The 20329-nt window shown below is 43.9% G+C and overlaps 1 protein-coding gene across 11 annotated transcripts in view; it reads right to left on the reverse strand.

Moving 5' to 3' along the window:
• The window catches only part of GRIP1 (glutamate receptor interacting protein 1), a 534361-nt gene that overhangs the window by 328240 nt on the left and 185792 nt on the right, over nt 1-20329 (reverse strand). For 9 of the 11 annotated variants that reach the window (XM_040409503.1, XM_040409495.1, XM_040409479.1 and 6 more), the window contains exon 1: nt 2392-2797. The exons of the other annotated variants lie outside the window; for them this stretch is intronic. In XM_040409503.1, coding sequence (XP_040265437.1) covers nt 2392-2524 — 133 coding nt within the window. In that variant the 5' untranslated portion in view covers nt 2525-2797. Of the gene's footprint in view, nt 1-2391; nt 2798-20329 lie in introns of those variants that run through there. 11 annotated transcript variants of the gene reach the window in all.

The following is a 20329-nucleotide window of genomic DNA, read 5'->3' on the forward strand; positions in this document are numbered from 1 at the left end:
ACTGAATTGCACTTCCAATCATTTTGCGCCTGAGTGATCTGCAAAACAATGAAGTTTAATGGAAACATTTGCAGCGATTCATACAGACGGATGCATTACACTGAGAGCATCCTAATCTGCCTTACTGTGGAATGGTAACTCTTTCCACACCGAGACATGGGAACCCTCAACGTATCTAGGAGTTAAAATAATAATAATAACCAATCGCAAGTTACGTTAGGCCAGTTTTGTATACTGTCACTATACGTGTATTTCAGCAAGTCTCAAGTCATGTTAAAGTATATGATAACTGAAGAGTTTTCCTATATTCGGATTTCATATTACCGCAATGGGTTCTTGGTGACGGCAGTGATCAAGCACTGACGGTCTATCTTGAAATCTTGCATTGTGGCGAGCGAAGATTACCGTCACCACTGCACGCATAATGCAAGATGACACACCAGGCTCAGTGAACACTGCATGGCCTGTAGTTTGCCTGTCACTGTCTCCTCAGGCAGATCTGACTACTTGTAAGCTGAATGGACAAGCCGGAGACAGGCCAGGAGAAAGGAGAGACAGCAAGGAAAAAGGATAAAAAAGACCCCCTCCCTCCTTTTTACAGTTGGGTAACTGCTGTCTTTTCAGGGCAATTAACAAGCAGGATTCTTGCAGGAGTGATCATGTTCACACTGCAGATACCAAGAGATAAGAGGGGAATAAATAGCACATAGTATCATATCTGCCCCACATGTAATATCTGCAGTGAGGAAGTGCCCACCAGCCCACAAATCAACGGAAACAAGTACACCTGGTCATGAAGGAGGGCACCTATGAGACATTGTACCCACTGCACCGCTGATTGCTGCATACCCATTTACATATAAGGCTACTTTCACACTGGCGTTTTGGCTTTCCGTTTTATGAGATCCGTTCAGGGCTCTCACAAGCGGTCCAAAACGGGTCAGTTTTTGCCCTAATGCATTCTGAATGGATGCGGATCCGCTCAGAATGCATCAGTTTGCCTCCGATCAGTCTCCATTCCGCTCTGGAGGCAGACACCAAAACGCTACTTGCATCGTTTTGGTGTCCGTCTGACGAAACTAAGCCAAACTGACACACAATGTAAGTCAATGGGGACGGATCCGTTTTCTATGACACAATAGAAAACTGATCAGTCCTCCATTGACTTTCAGTGGTGTTCAAGACGGATCCGTTTTCTATGACGCAATAGAAAACGGATCCGTCCCCCTTTGCCTTTCAATGGTGTTCAAGACGGATCCGTCCTGGCTATGTTAAAGGCAATACAAACGGATCCGTTCTGAACGGATGCAGACGTTTGTATTGTCTGAACGGATCCGCACCAAACGCGAGTGTGAAAGTAGCCTAAGACTACAGAACACTCCAACAATACTACACAAGTATTACGTAAAATCTCATCACAACTCCCACAACACACGCTCTTGTGGAGGGGCCATGGGAGATCATGACCATCCCGTAGACTTGTATCACATAGGTCCCCTGTGGTGTGTTAGTGTGCCATGAGGGCAGAGTGGGAGCTGGTTCTCATCATTTATACACACTGCACCCTTATCCACCTGGAAGTATTTAAGAGGAAGGATGGGGCAAGCTTTTTTTTTTTTGCGGCTAATCCACCCACTGCATAACGGTGTTAGGAAGAGTGGCGCTCATTGTAATCTCTATAGGAATGACGTCCTGATGATACTTGCCAACACATAGGTGGTTTGGGCATCCCAGTCACATATACGACTGATAAAATAGACATTTCTGCAAATTTTCCAAACTGAAAAAATTATCAAAAATGAACAGTACAATGTAGCATTGTTCGACAGCATGTTCCTCAATAGGGGTGTACACAATATTTCCTGAAACTCTGAAGTGAGCGCTACACAACTTATTCACTAATCAACAAAAACATAAAACTGCTCCGCCATGTGGTCTTGTAAAATTTGCCAAAATCGTACAATTTTCCCATACATGTACTAATTTTTTATGCATTTTTCCCGACTACTATGAAAGTTCTGTCCACAACATTGTTTGGCCATGACTGATCTGGAAGACTCAATCACCAAGACATATTTGTTGGCGCTCACATGACAACTCAGGGGATACAAGAAGGGCTCAGTCATTAAGGACTTCTAGGGAACTGTGCCATGTACAACTACATCATTATTAACCGAGGCGATAAGTAGGTGACGGGGCGCTAGGTGTATCCAGGTGTGAAAACCACGGTGTAACTTTCCCAGCTGATGGATACCCTGGAGATGAAATACTGCTGGCCTGATGCTGTACAGTCAAGATCTGCAGGCTACGCACTGAATTGCAGCATATTCACATTATAAAATGTATAGCACCGCCAGAGCAGGCAACACATAATACACATATAGCTCTTACTTCTGAAATTCTCTGAGGCATAGTAATACACATCCTCGTAGCCCTCATGGTAATCCTCTTCAGGTCGATACTTCTTGCCTTTCCTTCGCCTGGATCTTCTGATCTGTCTGACGAAGCCCAAAAACCTGTCCATACCTGCCTTCTGGTAGTCCTTGTGCCCGGCTGGTTAGATGAGACAGACTGGGTGCAGGGCGGTGGTATGAGCATCCACTGGGGACCTGTCACCGCTATGTGTGGAGTCTTCTCACCTGGTCCTTCACAATGAGTCATTCATCTCCCTAGAGGTAGCAGGTTTCCTTGGCAGTGAGGTGCGGCTAGGGTGCCCCAGAGGGGGCAGAGTGTAGTAAACTTGCTTGGCTCTGTGACTGAGTGTGTGGTGTGTGAGAGGTCTCCCTGCACTGACATGTCTCTCCCCCACTCCCCCTCCTCTGCTGCCGGCTTTCCATTATTGGGAGAGGGGGCTGGAGGGAGACGCCTTGCTGTCAGGGCTGAACCATTGTGCTGCATAGCAGGAGTAACAACCAGGTCGGGCAGCCGGCTTCTTGTGTTTGTTGGGGCACTAAAGACAAAAACTCAAGGTTAGATCCCCCTCCAGACAACAATGGTGCATGCCGCCCAGAATTACAATACTACCTACAAAACCAACACACATTGCACTCCAGTATCATTACTATGGCAAGTATAGAAGTAACAGCAGCCACAAGTGCAGCACTGACACTATCATAGTACTATTACCTACCGACCAGCATACAAAGGGTTATGGTATCAATATCGACAGGACCATCAAACATATGGTCTAGTACTCTTAACTCCAGTAATATTACATATACACAAGCCTATAGTACTATTACATACAGGACCAGCACACAGTACACAAGACTATAATACTATTACATACAGGACATCATACAGAAGACATGACTATAGTACTTTTATTTACATGACAGCATACAGCACACAAGACTATAGTACTATTACCTACAGGACAGCATACAGTACACAAGACTATAGTACTATTACATACAGGACCAGCACACAGTACACAAGACTATAATACTATTACATAAAGGACCAACACACAAGACTATAGTACTATTACATACAGGACCAGCACACAGTACACAAGACTATAATACTATTACATAAAGGACCAACACACAAGACTATAGTACTATTACATACAGGACCAGCACACAGTACACAAGACTATAATACTATTACCTACAGGACAGTACACAAGACTATAGTACTATTACCTACAGGACAGCATACAGTACACAAGACTATAATACTATTACATAAAGGACCAGCACACAAGACTATAGTACTATTACCTACAGGACAGCATACAGTACACAAGACTATAGTACTATTACATACAGGACCAGCACACAGTACACAAGACTATAGTACTATTACCTACAGGACAGCATACAGTACACAAGACTATAATACTATTACATACAGGACCAGCACACAGTACACAAGACTATAATACTATTACATAAAGGACCAACACACAAGACTATAGTACTATTACCTACAGGACAGCATACAGTACACAAGACTATAGTACTATTACATACAGGACCAGCACACAGTACACAAGACTATAATACTATTACCTACAGGACAGTACACAGTACACAAGACTATAATACTATTACATAAAGGACCAGCACACAAGACTATAGTACTATTACCTACAGGACAGCATACAGTACACAAGACTATAGTACTATTACATACAGGACCAGCACACAGTACACAAGACTATAATACTATTACCTACAGGACAGTACACAGTACACAAGACTATAATACTATTACCTAAAGGACAGCATACAGTACACAAGACTATAGTACTATTACATACAGGACCAGCACACAGTACACAAGACTATAATACTACACTGCGTGCAGAATTATTAGGCAAATGAGTATTTTGACCACATCATCCTCTTTATGCATGTTGTCTAACTCCAAGCTGTATAGGCTCGAAAGCCTACTACCAATTAAGCATATTAGGTGATGTGCATCTCTGTAATGAGAAGGGGTGTGGTCTAATGACATCAACACCCTATATCAGGTGTGCATAATTATTAGGCAACTTCCTTTCCTTTGGCCAATGGGTCAAAAGAAGGACTTGACAGGCTCAGAAAAGTCAAAAATAGTGAGATATCTTGCAGAGGGATGCAGCACTCTTAAAATTGCAAAGCTTTTGAAGCGTGATCATCGAACAATCAAGCGTTTCATTCAAAATAGTCAACAGGGTCGCAAGAAGCGTGTGGAAAAACCAAGGCGCAAAATAACTGCCCATGAACTGAGAAAAGTCAAGCGTGCAGCTGCCAAGATGCCACTTGCCACCAGTTTGGCCATATTTCAGAGCTGCAACATCACTGGAGTGCCCAAAAGCACAAGGTGTGCAATACTCAGAGACATGGCCAAGGTAAGAAAAGCTGAAAGACGACCACCACTGAACAAGACACACAAGCTGAAACGTCAAGACTGGGCCAAGAAATATCTCAAGACTGATTTTTCTAAGGTTTTATGGACTGATGAAATGAGAGTGAGTCTTGATGGGCCAGATGGATGGGCCCGTGGCTGGATTGGTAAAGGGCAGAGAGCTCCAGTCCGACTCAGACGCCAGCATGGTGGAGGTGGAGTACTGGTTTGGGCTGGTATCATCAAAGATGAGCTTGTGGGGCCTTTTTGGGTTGAGGATGGAGTCAAGCTCAACTCCCAGTCCTACTGCCAGTTTCTGGAAGACACCTTCTTCAAGCAGTGGTACAGGAAGAAGTCTGCATCCTTCAAGAAAAACATGATTTTCATGCAGAACAATGCTCCATCACACGCGTCCAAGTACTCCACAGCGTGGCTGGCAAGAAAGGGTATAAAAGAAGAAAATCTAATGACATGGCCTCCTTGTTCACCTGATCTGAACCCCATTGAGAACCTGTGGTCCATCATCAAATGTGAGATTTACAAGGAGGGAAAACAGTACACCTCTCTGAACAGTGTCTGGGAGGCTGTGGTTGCTGCTGCACGCAATGTTGATGGTGAACAGATCAAAACACTGACAGAATCCATGGATGGCAGGCTTTTGAGTGTCCTTGCAAAGAAAGGTGGCTATATTGGTCACTGATTTGTTTTTGTTTTGTTTTTGAATGTCAGAAATGTATATTTGTGAATGTTGAGATGTTATATTGGTTTCACTGGTAAAAATAAATAATTGAAATGGGTATATATTTGTTTTTTGTTAAGTTGCCTAATAATTATGCACAGTAATAGTCACCTGCACACACAGATATCCCCCTAAAATAGCTAAAACTAAAAACAAACTAAAAACTACTTCCAAAAATATTCAGCTTTGATATTAATGAGTTTTTTGAGTTCATTGAGAACATGGTTGTTGTTCAATAATAAAATTAATCCTCAAAAATACAACTTGCCTAATAATTCTGCACTCCCTGTATTACCTACAGGACAGTACACAGTACACAAGAATATAATACTATTACATAAAGGACCAGCACACAAGACTATAGTACTATTACCTACAGGACAGCATACAGCAGACACGACTATAGTACTATTACCTACAGGACAGTATACAGTACACAATACTATAGTACTATTACCTACAGGACAGTATACAGTACACAAGACTATGGTACTATTACCTACAGGACAGTATACAGTACACAAGACTATGGTATTATTGCATACAGGACCAGTATACAGTACAGTATTATTACCTAAAAGACCAGTATACACAAGAGTACCATACTATTAGCAAAGATTCTGTTACTCCAAGACACAAAAAGGTCGTAAATGCACCCACAAAGCCTACCACCTACAATATGACGGTGCTGAACAAGATTATACCGAAAATTGATACAATATGGCATATTTAGAGAAAAAATAATAATAAATCGCTACTACTGTATAAACATGACCACACATATACCAACTATGATCACATGGCAAGGCTTAGGCTTCTTTCACACTGCAGTCAATGGGGCTGGCGGGCATTCCAGTAACATCCGGCAATGCCGGATCCAGAGATCTCTGGCAGGCTGTTCTCTGCCGGAACTACTAACGGCAGTGTGAAGCTAGCCTTAAAAACATATTAGATGTGACAATAATAAACAAAACAGAGGCATATGGTCAAATGCAAGGGCCAGAGCAACAGATTGCTGTAACACCCACCATGTCCAATACATTTCACAAACCAGACGAAGCCAGCTGGCAAAAAGCATTGGGAATGGCGGTTGTTTTAACAGCTTGTTGTCCTGGCAATTACTTTTGACTATTTTGCTTCTGTGTTATTCCTATACTTTGCTTACTATATTTTTTTGACAACCAATATGTTTTTTAGGCATTTTCTTTCCACTGCTCATGTCCAGGGGTTAGGGCCACCATACAATCCAGCAGAGGTGGCAGTGCTCGCACACTATAGGAAAAAGTACCGCAGCTTCCGCCCCTGCCACCTCGTATTTGCTCTACAGCAGTGGTCGTAACCATATAAACGAGCAGTGTAGAATATGATTGAAAAATGAATCCAGCCAGCAATGGAAGCAATGTGGACAATCACTATACATTAGTAAGTGCCTTGTACTAACTTTCTCTACATGATAAATGCCATTTGCTGAAGCGAGACAATCCCTTTAAGGATGCTGCAATTTTTGAATTTTTTACTCCCAGCCTTCCCAGTGCCATAAGGCTGGGTTCACACGAGCGTGTCCGGATTAGGTCCGGATGCGTCCCGGTGTGTTGCGGCAAAACCGCGCGAGTAGGAATGCAATTGCAGTCAGTTTTGACTGCAATTGCGTTCCGATGTTCAGTTTTTATCGCGCGGGTGCAATGTTTTTTGCACGCGCGTGATAAAAAACCGACACTGGTACCCAGACCCGAACTTCTTCACAGAAGTTCAGGTTTGGGTTAGTTGTAGTGTAGATTGTATTATTTTCCCTTATAACATGGTTATAAGGGAAAATAATAGCATTCTGAATACAGAATGCATAGTACAATAGGGCTGGAGGGGTTTAAAAAAATAAACTCATTAACTCACCTTCTCCTCTTGATCTCGAAGTTCCCGGTCTCTTCTTTACTTGAGTTGTGGGCTAAAGGACCTTTGAGTTGAGTTTACTGATGAGTTGTGGGCTAAAGGACCTTTGGTGACGTCAGATCTTATGCTCCAATCACATGGTCCATCACCGTGGAGCATGAGAGCGCACTGAAAGAGATCACTGACAGTAAGGCCTCTTGCACACGAATGTTGTGTGCCCGTGGCCGTATTGCGGCCCGCATACAGCGGATCCGCAATGCACGGGCACCGGCCCGTGTGCACTCCGCATGCGGATCCATTCACTTGAATGGGTCTGCAATCACGGTGATGCGGAACGGAAGCACGGATTGGAACCACTATGGAGTGCTTCCGTGGTGTTTCTGTTCGTGCCTCCACACCACAAAAAAATAGAACTTGTTCTATTTTTTGGCGGTGCGGATGGATCATGGACCCATTAAAGTTGAATGACCCCAATGCACGAAACGGATGCACAACATTCGTGTGCAAGAGGCCTAATAGTGCTGCCAGCAGCATACTGTCTCTGCTAAAATGTCTTCTTCCCATAGTTTATATCTTTGAAGTTGTCCTCCATTGGACCACTTTTGGTTGTTACATAAAAAAACCTGAACAATTTTAGATTTTTATATATAATGCTATTAAAATGGTCTTTTCAGTGCATCAACTCCCACGCAGTGCAGCTACACTGACTCACGTGAACCAAACATAGGGCAGATATAATTAGTGACCTCTTGGAGGCTTGCAATGTCTTGTGGAGCAAAGGCTCAACAGGTGTGACACAGAAGGAGACAGCTAATCTTTCTCAGTTTAATCATTTACTACAGTCAAGAATTCAGAAATATTTCACTTAAGTGTGCTCTTGACATTTTCTAAACCAAGCCAAAATGCAGAAGTGTGGAACATATTTTAGTACAGGAACTTAGACAGTACCACCAGAAAACACATAAGTTAAGACCTCATGCACACGAAGATTGCATGATGACCCATTGATTTATATGGATCTGCAAAAAATGCATCCGTGTGTACATTCTGCATATTATAGAACATGTCCCTGTCTTGTCTGTTTTGCGGACAGTAGGTAATTGTAGTGAAACATTGCGCATGGACGGTTTCCGAATTTTGTGGATCCGCAGCTTGTTGTGAGCATGATGCCTTAGGGCTCGTTCACACGACCGTTGCCGTATTGCGGCCCGCATACGGCGGGTCCGCAATACACGGGGCACCTGCCGTGTGCATTCCGCATCACGGATGCGGACCCATTCACTTGAATGGGTCTGCAAATCCAGAGATGCAGTGCAGAACGGAAGCACGGAACGGAACCCCATGGAAGCACTACATAGTGCTTCCTGGGGTTCCGTTCCATGCCTCCGTACCGCAAAAAGATAGAACTTGCTCTGTCTGTTTGCGGAACGAACGGATCGCGTACCCATTTAAGTGAATGGGTCCGCGATCCACAAGCGGCTGGCCCACAGTCGGTGCCCATGCATTGCGGACCGCGATTTGCGCTCCACTGCACGGGCACGGAGGGGCAACTGTCATGTGAACGAGTTTACACAAAGGCAGAGTTTACACAAATACTTTGACCCCAATGGCATGGAATAAATTCTAGTTTAATGAGAGGATGTCCTTTAAGGCTCGTTCACATGACCGTTGCCCCTCTGTGCCCGTGCTGTGGACCGCAAATTGCGGTCCACAATGCACGGGCACCGACTGTGGGCCAGCCGCATGCGGATTGCAGACCCATTCACTTGATCCGTTCTGTGCTTCCGTTCCGAATCTCCTGATTTGCGGACCCATTCAAGTTAATGGGTCCGCATCCCTGATGCGGAATGCACACGGCAGGTACCCCGTGTATTGCAGACCCGCCGTATGCGGGCCGCAATACGGCAACAGAGGGGCAACGGTTGTGTGAACGAGCACTTAGGGCTCATGTACACGAACGCATTCTCTTTCCGCTTCCGTTCCGGTTTTTTTGCAGACGTATACGGAACCATTCACTTCAATGGGTCCGCAAAAACAACAGAATGTACTCCGTGTGCATTCCGTTTCCGTATTTCCGTTCTGCAAAAAAGTAGCGCATGTCCTATTATTGTCCGCAAATCACGGTCCGAGGCCCTATTCAAGTAAATGGGTCCCCAAAAAATACGGAACACACATGGAACACATCCGTCTGTCATCCGTATTTTGCGGATCCATACTGTAGAAATTCTATGCCCAGCCCATATTGCTCATGTGTTTGGTGATTAATAAGTTACTGTTTCCGTTCCGCAAAAAACGGATCGCATATGGAAACCATACGAATATGTTTTGTGGAATAACGGAACGGAAGAGGACTTAAATCAGAGAAAACCCTCAGGTACTGAACAACGGATCAGTAAAAAACGGACCGCAAAACAACAACAGTCGTGTGCATGAGTCCTAAGAGTTGCCTGTTTACTTACATGTTTTTAAAGGAGGATAATTTTACAGGAAAATGAAAAAATAAATGAATACGGTAAATAAATTACTACTGTTCTCTAATAATGCAGTCTGTAATAGTCAAATGAAGCAAAAAATGTTAGAGTAACTACACCTTTTTTTAAAAACTTTGATATGTCTATGAGTTTGTCTACAGTCTCGCGCTCAGCATCGAGGAGAAGCTGCACTCGGCTGAGCGCTTCTGACCCTTTGTTGTAGCGTTAGGAAGAAGAGGACCGGCACTCGCGGATTAAATGCAATTTTTGTGTATTTATTGCCACATCAGAAGAATTGACGCGTTTCGACTCACACTTGAGTCTTTTTTAAACAAGTAAAGGTACAGAAATGGCGAAGATTTAAGTAGCCCGCCAGATCTGACTTCACAGAGCGTGACGTCGGGTTGTCATGGAAACAGTAATTCTGTCACCGCCCCTTCGTGGTAGTAATACCTGCTCGATGATCTGAAAGCAAAGTTGGGATACATTGTGCCGGCATTTATCAAAATGAAATGGTATTGGAAGCAGCAGATTCTTTTTCCTGATGGTGGATTTGTGCTTACAGAATCTGTCTTTCGCCAACATATACAAGTCCACACGGACATTTCGGGATATATATATATCACAAAATTACTGTAGCATGTAAAAAAGCCTTTAATGGGAAATGTTTCTCCCGTGTGCGGATGCGTAAAGTATTCCCCCTTGATCACGCTATGGATGCATTGTAGGCAAGGAAAAGTACCTTTTTGGGGGTGGATAATGTTGTCTGTCGTGGCCCTATACTTCTGATGCCAATGTCTGCTTTGATTATAGTATCCTTTATATTTTGGGATTTTTTATAACAGATCATGGGTGGATTTTGAAACTCCTCTACAGTGGATGGTATTTAAAGGGAACCTGTCACCTGGATTTTGTGTAAAGAGCTGAGCACCACTAGCACATCCGCAATACCCAGTCCCCATAGCTCTGTGTGCTTTTATTGTGTAAAAAAAAACGATTTGATACATATGCAAATTAACCTGAGATGAGTCCTGTCCCTGACTGATCTCACGTACAGGACTCATCTCAGGTTAATTTGCATATGTATAAAATCGTTTTATTCACACAATAAAAGCACACAGAGCTATGGGGACTGGGTATTGCGGATGTAGGGTCCTTTATAGTAAGTAGTTAAATCGTGTTTTTTACACAATAAAAGCACACAGAGCTATGGGGACTGGGTATTGCGGATGTGCTAGCGGCCATCTAGCAACCCATGTCCTTAGCTCTATAAACAAAATCCTGGTGACAGGTTCCCTTTAACAACGAAGGGAATACGTGGCTTTTTTTAGTGATGGTATAGTAATCTTATTCTCTAGTTTAAGTCTTATGCAATAGGGAATCCAGTATCCTCTTGCTTTGAATTTATGGATCATGTCATTAATTCTTGTTTCTCTTCCAGCGCTGTCAGAGACTATCCTATCAACACATTGGAATTGTGAGTAAGGTAGTGATTTCTTCACCGCGGGCGGATGATTACTTAGGCTGCTTCTGTCTGTCTTTTTGATGTGTATAACAGTTTGTATTTGGCCATTATCCCCCTTGATGACCCATGTGTCAAGGAAATTTATTTTGTGGTCATCCCAGTGCATAGTAAATTAAAGTTCATTCCATATGGAATTGAGGTAATCTGCAAATTCTTGTAGAGTTTGAATGTCGCACCGCCACGCGCAGAAAATATCGTCAATGAAACGGCGCCATAGAATACAATGTTGTATAAACAATGGGTTGTTGTAAATAAATTCATTTTCAAACCAGGCCATATAACAATTAGCGTATGGCGGTGCGGCATTCGAACCCATCGCGGTCCCGCGGCACTGTTGAAAAAATATGTGTCCTGAAATAATAAATTTTTTTCATTTAAGACCATTTCAAGAAGTTGTATAAAAAATTCTTTTTCTGAAATGCTATAGGGGGAGGATGTAAGCATCCATTTTACCGCACGCAAACCTTTTCCATGTTCAATTGAAGTGTAAAGACTGCGAACATCGAAAGTCACTAATAAATCCTCACTGTGTAGCGAGAGGTTTGTGATTTCTCTGAGGAAATGGTTAGTGTCAAGTAAGAAAGATGGTGTACATTTGGTTAATAGAGTGAGAACTTTTTCCAAAAGCATGGCTGGAGGGGATAAGATAGAGTCAGTGGAAGTCGCTATAGGGCGTCCTGGTGGATTTGTGATAGATTTGTGAATTGCCACGACAGACAATATTATCCACCCCCCAAAAAAGTACTTTTCCTTGCCTACAATGCATCCATAGCGTGATCAAGGCGGAATACTTTACGCATCCGCACACTCGAGAAAAATTTCCCATGAAAGGCTTTTTTACATGCAACAGTAATTTTGTGGTATATATCCCGAAATGTTTGTGTGGACTTGTATATGTTGGCGAAAGACAGATTCTGTAAGCACAAATCCACCATCAGGAAAAAGAATCTGCTGCTTCCAATACCATTTCATTTTGATAAATGCCGGCACAATGTATCCCAACTTCGCTTTCAGATCATCGAGCAGGTATTACTACCACAAAGGGGCGGTGACAGAATTAAAATGCTAAAAAACGTGAAGCCTTTTGGATCCACAGATTACAAACTCTGGAGCCAAAAGGCTTGAACCGCGATTACGAGATCTTTTATGATATAATGTTTTTCTCACTGCAACATAACTAATCTTCTCCCCTTTTGCCCCATAGAAAACATCCTGAAGTTCATGATAATATCAGGTCTACACGCCCTTGCACGGTTTGACATGCACCCCTTGTTATGTAACCCCTTGTTATGTAACCCATTGTTATGTAACCCATTGTATTTTCCATGCCACTGTAACGATACTACCACCAGAATAGGCCTTCATGTTACTCCTTGTCTACCAGTACCTCGATGTTTCGGCAATTATGTTTGTTTATACTGTTTCCATGACAACCCAACGTCACACGCTGTAACGTCAGATCTGGCGGGCTATTTAAATCTTTGCCATTTCTGTACCTTTACTTGTTTGAAAAAGACTTGTGTAAGTCGAAACGCGTCAATTCTTCTGATGTGGCAATAAATACATAAGAATTGCTGGTCCTTTTCTTCCTAACATTTGCAAGTGGGACACCGACTCTGGACACGCGCACCGCACCACTGATAGCGGAGTGCCGACTGTGTTATAGTAAAACTCCCCTTTATTGTAGCGATCAGTGGGGTTTTCAGAATTCGATCCGAATTTCAGGATAAATTCGATTCGCCTCGAAGCCGAGTTTCCTCGTGCTTCATGTTAGCTAATTGATTTAACCTAAAATAGTGTATAAAAAAAACAAAAAAATTCATACATACCTCCTCTATTTGCTCGCGACTGGCCGCCAGCCGCCATCTTGATTGAAGATCTCGGCCGAAATCCCATGCGTGGTGACGTATGACGTCACCACACTGGCGGGCATGATGACTTGATCTCGCGCCGCTCAAGATTTCGCTTCAGATCTTCAAGCAAGATGGTGGCAACCGACCCGTCGAGAGGAAATGGAGGCGGTAAGTTTGATTAAATTTTTCTTTAATGTTAATTTCACACAGTTTTTACACTCAGATGCCACGATCATGTATGAACGCGGCATCTGAGGGGTACAATGACAGGGGGGGGGGGGGCTATCGCAGCTCCCTGTCATTGCACCCGCTACTTACAAAAAATGTGCTTGTGACAAAGTAATTTGTCATTAAGCAAATTTTTTTGTAAAATTCGGAATCAGCCGAATTGAACTTTTCATAAATTCCCTCATCTCTAGTCCCTATAACATATCAAAAATTGAAAAAAAAGTGTAGCTACTCTTTAACATATGACGAGATGTCATGAACTTCTGCTGGGGGGAAGCCATTTGACCCAGGTGGTCTATTCATGTCTGCACCTACTCTGGCATTCTGGTTACAAATCCAGCAGCACTACTGTAAGCTCAGTCTGTATTACTCAGCCAGACACTGCGATACTAGCAAAAGCAATGGTTCGGCTGCAATACTATTTCTAATGTGTTAATCAGTCTTGACCATATAACAATCAGGACTCTGCTACTTCAGGTTACTTAGAGTAGTACATTTGCATTGACTTGCAGAAACAGCCTGCTGGAGTTCGCTGGATCTGGGCTAGCCGGATACTGCCATACACCACTCGACCCTGTTGACTTTAAGTGGATCCAGCAAGGATCCAGCCGGTTTGTGGTATGAATGCTGGGTTTCGGCTGGACAAAAACTGGTGCATGCAGCTGGCCGGTTTCAGACACTTTTTGTTCGACTGAAACCCGGTGCTCATTATATACAATGGACACTGGCAGTGGATGGCAGTATCTGGCCAGGCCGGATACGGTGAACTCTGGCAGGCTGTCTTCTGCTGGAACAGCCTAGCCTGTTGGATCCGTTAAACACAAATGTGAAACTAGCCTTAGGCCTCTTGCACATGACCGTATGGTTCTGCGGTCCGTTTTAAACGGATCCGTTTTTTCATTTCTTTGTTTCAGTAGTGTTTCCGTTTCGCTTCCGTTCAGTTTTCCCGTTTGTGATCCGTTTTTTGCGGATCGGAAACGGAAGCATACAATAATGTTTAAACAGTAAGTACATAAAAAAATTGGGCTGGGCATAACATTTTCAATAGGTGGTTCCGCAAAAAAGGAACGAATACGGAAGACATACGGATGCATTCTGTTTTGTTTGCGGAACCATTGACTTGAATGGAGCCACGGATTGTTATTTGCGGGCAATAATAGGACAAGTTCTAACCTTCAGCGGAATGGAAATACGGAAACGGAATGCATACGGAGTACATTCCGTTTTTTTACGGAACCATTGAAATGAATGGTTCTGCATACGGACCGCAAATGGAATCTGCAAAAACAGAACGGAAACGGAAAACAAAACGTTCGTGTGCAAGAGGCCTTAGTTTTCTCCTTGTGTATGCCTGGACTTGCTCATTATGTCTCTGACCATATATGTTCACTTCACATTTTCCAGTTTCGTCACTGCTGCGTCCACCAATGGATCCACGTTTCTTGTACATTAATACTGCAAATCTGCCTGTAGACAAGGTTTTAATACAACACTAGACACTTTAGAAGGTATTCATTGTGAATCGCATTTCTTATGCCAGCCTTAATAAAGGAACATGCTGGTGTACGACGCAGCTAAATTATTAAGATGCGCTCCTGTAATAAATTTGGGTGCATCCTTGGGAGGTCCATGCATCAGACAATGAAATCTATGCCAGAAAGGAGCTGGCATAGATTTCTGGTGTAATGTGTGCCAGTTTTCTCGTGCACATATTGATTAAAGGGGTTGTTGTTCAGCTCTGAACCCGGACATACCCAGAGTTTCACCCAGGCAGCCCCCCTGACAAGAGCATTGGAGCATTTCATGCTCCGATGCTCTCCTTAGCTCTGCGCTAAATCACGTAGGGCAAAGACATTTTCAGGAGTTCCGGTGACGAACCGGGCTTTCCTTAGGGCTGCCAGTCCGCTCAGCAGTGTATTCAGTGACGTCACCGGCACTGATAGGCGGGCTTTAGCGCTACCCTAGCCTGTAAAACGGCTAGGGCAGCGCTACAGCCGGCCCATCAGAGCCGGTGACGTCACTGAATACACTGCTGGGCGGAAGCTCCGATGCTAACATCAGGGGGGCTGCCTCTGTGAAAATATGGGTATGTCCTTTAAGGTTTTTTTCAAAATTTCAAAATTGAACTTGCACAAAAACTTTTGACTTTTCTGCATTAGTAAACTGGTGTTGAATTTTGATAAAGTTAACCCTTTGCAGACTCAAATTTAGTGTATTTGTGATTCACTTGCCATTAAAAAGAACACTCCCATCAGAGGCATTCATTGCTGAGATCGGAATACATCTTAGGCCGGGTTCACATCACCGTTTAGTTTTCCTTTTTTTGATCCGTCACAAGAACAAAAAAAAATAGACATTATTTTAAGCATCCGTTATGCTCAGTTATGCACATTTTTTATCGTTTTAGCCATTTCCATCTGAGAGCTGTTATTTTAGTCCTAGTTCACACTTCAGTGTTTGGTTAGTAATTTCCATCAGAGATCTGTGAGCCAAAACCAGGAGTGAGATCAGGTATAATGGAAAAATCTCCACCTGTTCTGTGGTTTTAATCTGCAAATCACTGATGCAAATCACTGACCAAACACTGAAGTGTGAACGAGGCCTTAGACGGAAAAAAAAGTCCTCAGGATAGGTCATCAATATAAAAAAAGCGGACAACCCCAATGAGTGAGTATATAGCTTAGCCTGCTCTCCCTCATTCACTGGAAGCCATTTGGCACCAGGAGAGGTGTAGTGTGGACTCTCATTGCATTCTTTGGTGGCCATTTGGCACCAGGAGTGGTGTGGAGTGGCCTCGGCATGCATGTTGGTACCTTCATTCCTTGGATATAACGGAGGCCATTTTGGCACCATAAATTAAAGCAGGCCCAACATGCATGCAGAACCTACACTCCCTAAATTGTATGGTAGCCGTCATGGCACATAACATGTAGAATTTAGTGTTAGGAACCCGTCTTACAGAGATCGCCTTGACGTGCGGCAGACGGGCTCAAATAATTTTGTACAAAATGATTTGCCAAGCATCTCTAATTTATAAGTATAGCACTAGCAATTATTATGCAATTTTGTACTTTATTTGGTTTGCAGTGAGCTGTTGCATTGCAGGTTTTGTTTTACAGTGTTGTTTTCAGCCATAGCAACGTGCCCCTGCGCATTGGGATGTGCTGACTGACCCCCTTATTCTTTGCAACCCCTTTAATGACTTCCACAATAAAACGTCTAGATTACCGTATTTTTCGCCCCATAAGACGCACTCCCCCCCCCCCCCCCAAAAAAATGGGGGGAAAATGCCCCTGCATCTTATGGGGCGAATGCTGACATTTTTACATCAGGATGCGATGCATAAGCGAGCGGTGAGAGACTGGGAGGAGGAGCTGGAGGCCGGCAATAGCGGCGGGGCGGTGCAGTCACTGTAGTCCGGCCCCGCCGCTCCAGTGCTGCACTATACAGATATAAAATGTCTCATTCAATTAAAAGTGATTAAACATGCCCCCCCACTCCTAATATTACCGTACACCCAACAGCTTCTGTAGAATGCAGGCAGGCAGGCAGGGCGGGCGGCAGCGTAACTCCCTGATGTCACGTGCCTGCGCCGCCTACTTTATAAATGAAGCAGGCGGCGCAGGCAAGTGACGTTAGTGAGTGACGTGCCGGCCGTCTGGCCTGCCTGCCTGCGTTGTACAGAAGCTGTTAGTGTGTATGGTAATATTAGGAGTGACGGGGCATGTTTAATCACTTTATATTGAATGAGACATTTTATATTTGTACACTGCAGCACTGGAGGGGCGGCGGGGGGATCTGTGGATGACAGTTTTATGGGGAACATCTGTGGATGGCACAGTTAAGGGGTGGGGGGTCTGTGGATGGCACTGTTATGGGCTAGGGGGGTCTGTGGATGGCACTGTTATGGGCTGGGGGGTCTGTGGATGGCACATATATAACAGTGCCACCCACAGATCCCCCATAACAGTGCCACCCACAGATCCCCCCTGTAACAGTGCCATCCACAGATCCCCCTGTAACAGTGCCATCCACAGATCCCACCTGTAACAGTGCCATCCACAGATCCGCCCTGTAACAGTGCCATCCACAGATCCCCCCTGTAACAGTGCCATCCACAGATCCCCCCTGTAACAGTGTCAGCCACAGATCCCCCCTGTAACAGTGTCAGCCACAGATCCCCCCCCCCCCCATAACAGTGTCCGTCACAGATCCCCCATATCAGTGCGTCATCCAGAGATCCCCCATAACAGTGCGTCATCCACAGATCCCCCATAACAGTGCGTCATCCACAGATCCCCCCATAACAGTGTCCTTCACAGATCCCCCCATAACAGTGCCATCCACAGATCCCCAGTAATAGTGCCATCCACAGACCACCATTAGTTCCAAACCCACCAAAAGCACACTTTTTGGTTAAAAATATTTTTTTTCTTATTTTCCTCCCCAAAAACCTAGATGCGTCTTATGGGCCGGTGCGTCTTATAGGGCGAAAAATACGATACTTCCAGTACATTCATGTAATAATCTGGACAGACTCTGGATATGATCTGCTAACTGGCGATGAAAACATCCAATTCTGTCCAAAAATCTGACTTCTCAGCTGCTCACATATTTTCTCTACACAAAAACATACAAGCCATGGATGAAACTTACAGTAGATGGCCTAAAGACACAGAAAGAAGTCCTACTGTACAACCAAACTGCAGATCTGTTCAGACTAGTGAGAATAGAAAGTCACACCGTTTATTTCTGAAAAGTACATCCAAACGAGGATACCATTCACTGGTTATTGATAAATGGATCCAGGGATCACAAGGATCCCAAGGGGCAGACTATGATCAACCTACTTATCTGCCACTGCTTTTTATAGGCTTTATTTTAGCAATGTGAACATACCCGGAGACAAATGTTCCCTCTCATACAACCACTGGTTTAGGGCTCATGCACACACACATTTTTTTTTTTTGCGGACCGTATGCGGAACCATTCATTTCAATGGGTCTGCAAAAAAAAAACAACGGAAGTTACTCTGTGTGCATTCCGTTTCCATATTTCCGTTCTGCAAAAGAATAGTACATGTCCTATTATTGTCCGCATTACGGACAAGGATAGTACTGTTCTATTAGGGGCCAGCGCTTCCTTTCCGCAAAATACAGAATGTACACGGACAGCATCCATATTTTTTGCGGATCACAAAATACATGCGGCCGTGTGCATGAGCCCTTAGAAACATGCTTGTCATGGGTATCCTCTCCCTACTAGAACAGTGTGAACACACACAACAGGTGATAAAATCCCCCCAATTTTTTCTTGTACATCGTTCAATGTAGTTTCACGGTGATATGGAGAAATCTACATAGTGGAAATGCAAAAGAAACTACAGTCCAGGATGAATCTGAATAAATGAGGTATAAGGCATCATGTCATAGCTTTAAAAATACAAATAACTGTCCTCCAGTCCCCATGAAATAAAACTGGAGCATCTATCAGAATCATGCCATTCCTATTTTATTCCTCCTAGAAATCTATGAATAAACTGACTACTGTGTGTTACCAGGTGAGAGTGTGTCCCTGCATACTTTTGCACTGTCCAATCAGTGCTGACAACACCAGACACTTTGACAAGGGAAAGGGTAGCACCCAGTTGTAAATGTATTCATACATTTCAAGGAGGAATAATAGTGGAACAGCAGTTATAAGAATGGCTTTTCCAGATTTGTTTTGTCTCAAGTGTCAGACAGAAAACTGTGCCAATCCAACTTGACATTTTAGCAGAACCTGGATCTATTCACACTGTGCAGTCCATCCACATCATGAGAGCAGCATCATGTTTAATCCTTTTTGGTTAGCCCTTAGGCCTGTATTAGGCCTCTTGCACACGAACGTTGTGCATCCGTTCCGTGCATTGGGGACCGCAATTTGCGGCGGCCGGGACGGATGGAGACCCAATCAACTTGAACCGTCCACACCGCAAAAAAATTGAACAAGTTCTGTTTTTTTGCAGTGCGGAGGCACGGAGAGAAACACCACGGAAGCGCTCCATAGTGCTTCCATGGGGTTCCAATCCGTGCTTCCGTTCCGCATCTCCGTGATTGCGGACCCATTCAAGTGAATGGGTCTGCATCCGTGATGTGGAGTGCACACGGGCCGGTGGCCGTGTATTGTGGACCCGCCATATGCGGGCCGCAACACGGCCACGGTCACACAACGTTCGTGTGCAAGAGGCCTTACACCAACAGCTTATGTGACCAATCATCGGTCACATGGCCAGTTACACTCACACACTATTGGTCTGATTGGACAGATTTTGGTCAGATAATCTGTTGGTGCAATACAGATTATCTGTTGGTGCAATACGGCATGTCCAGGATACTGACCCAGCGCTGAGTCCACGAAGAGCTGAAGACATGTGGGCAAGGCGCACCAGAGAACCCATGCTGAGTAGATGTCAATGACTAAAGACTAACCTACTACAAAGAAATATGACATTTTAAGGGGTTCTCCAGGGGTAACTTAAAACTGCTACTTGCGCAGTACATAGGATGGCCTGTAATATTTTGCTCTATTTTAATGGGGTCAAGCTCAGATTTAGGGAACACAGGTGCAAGAGCTTCTGTATATGTTTACATAGAGTGTAATCCACAATAGAGGGGTCTGTCCAAACAGGGAAGACCCTGAGCACCAAATTGCAGGACATAATATATCAGTGTCAATATAATGTGTGATCTTTTCAGTATACAATACTATATAGTCCCAGAGAACAGCCTTAAATAACACCTAAGTATGA

This window comes from Bufo bufo, chromosome 1, assembly GCF_905171765.1.
Source record: "Bufo bufo chromosome 1, aBufBuf1.1, whole genome shotgun sequence".
Taxonomy (NCBI): Eukaryota; Metazoa; Chordata; class Amphibia; order Anura; family Bufonidae; genus Bufo; species Bufo bufo.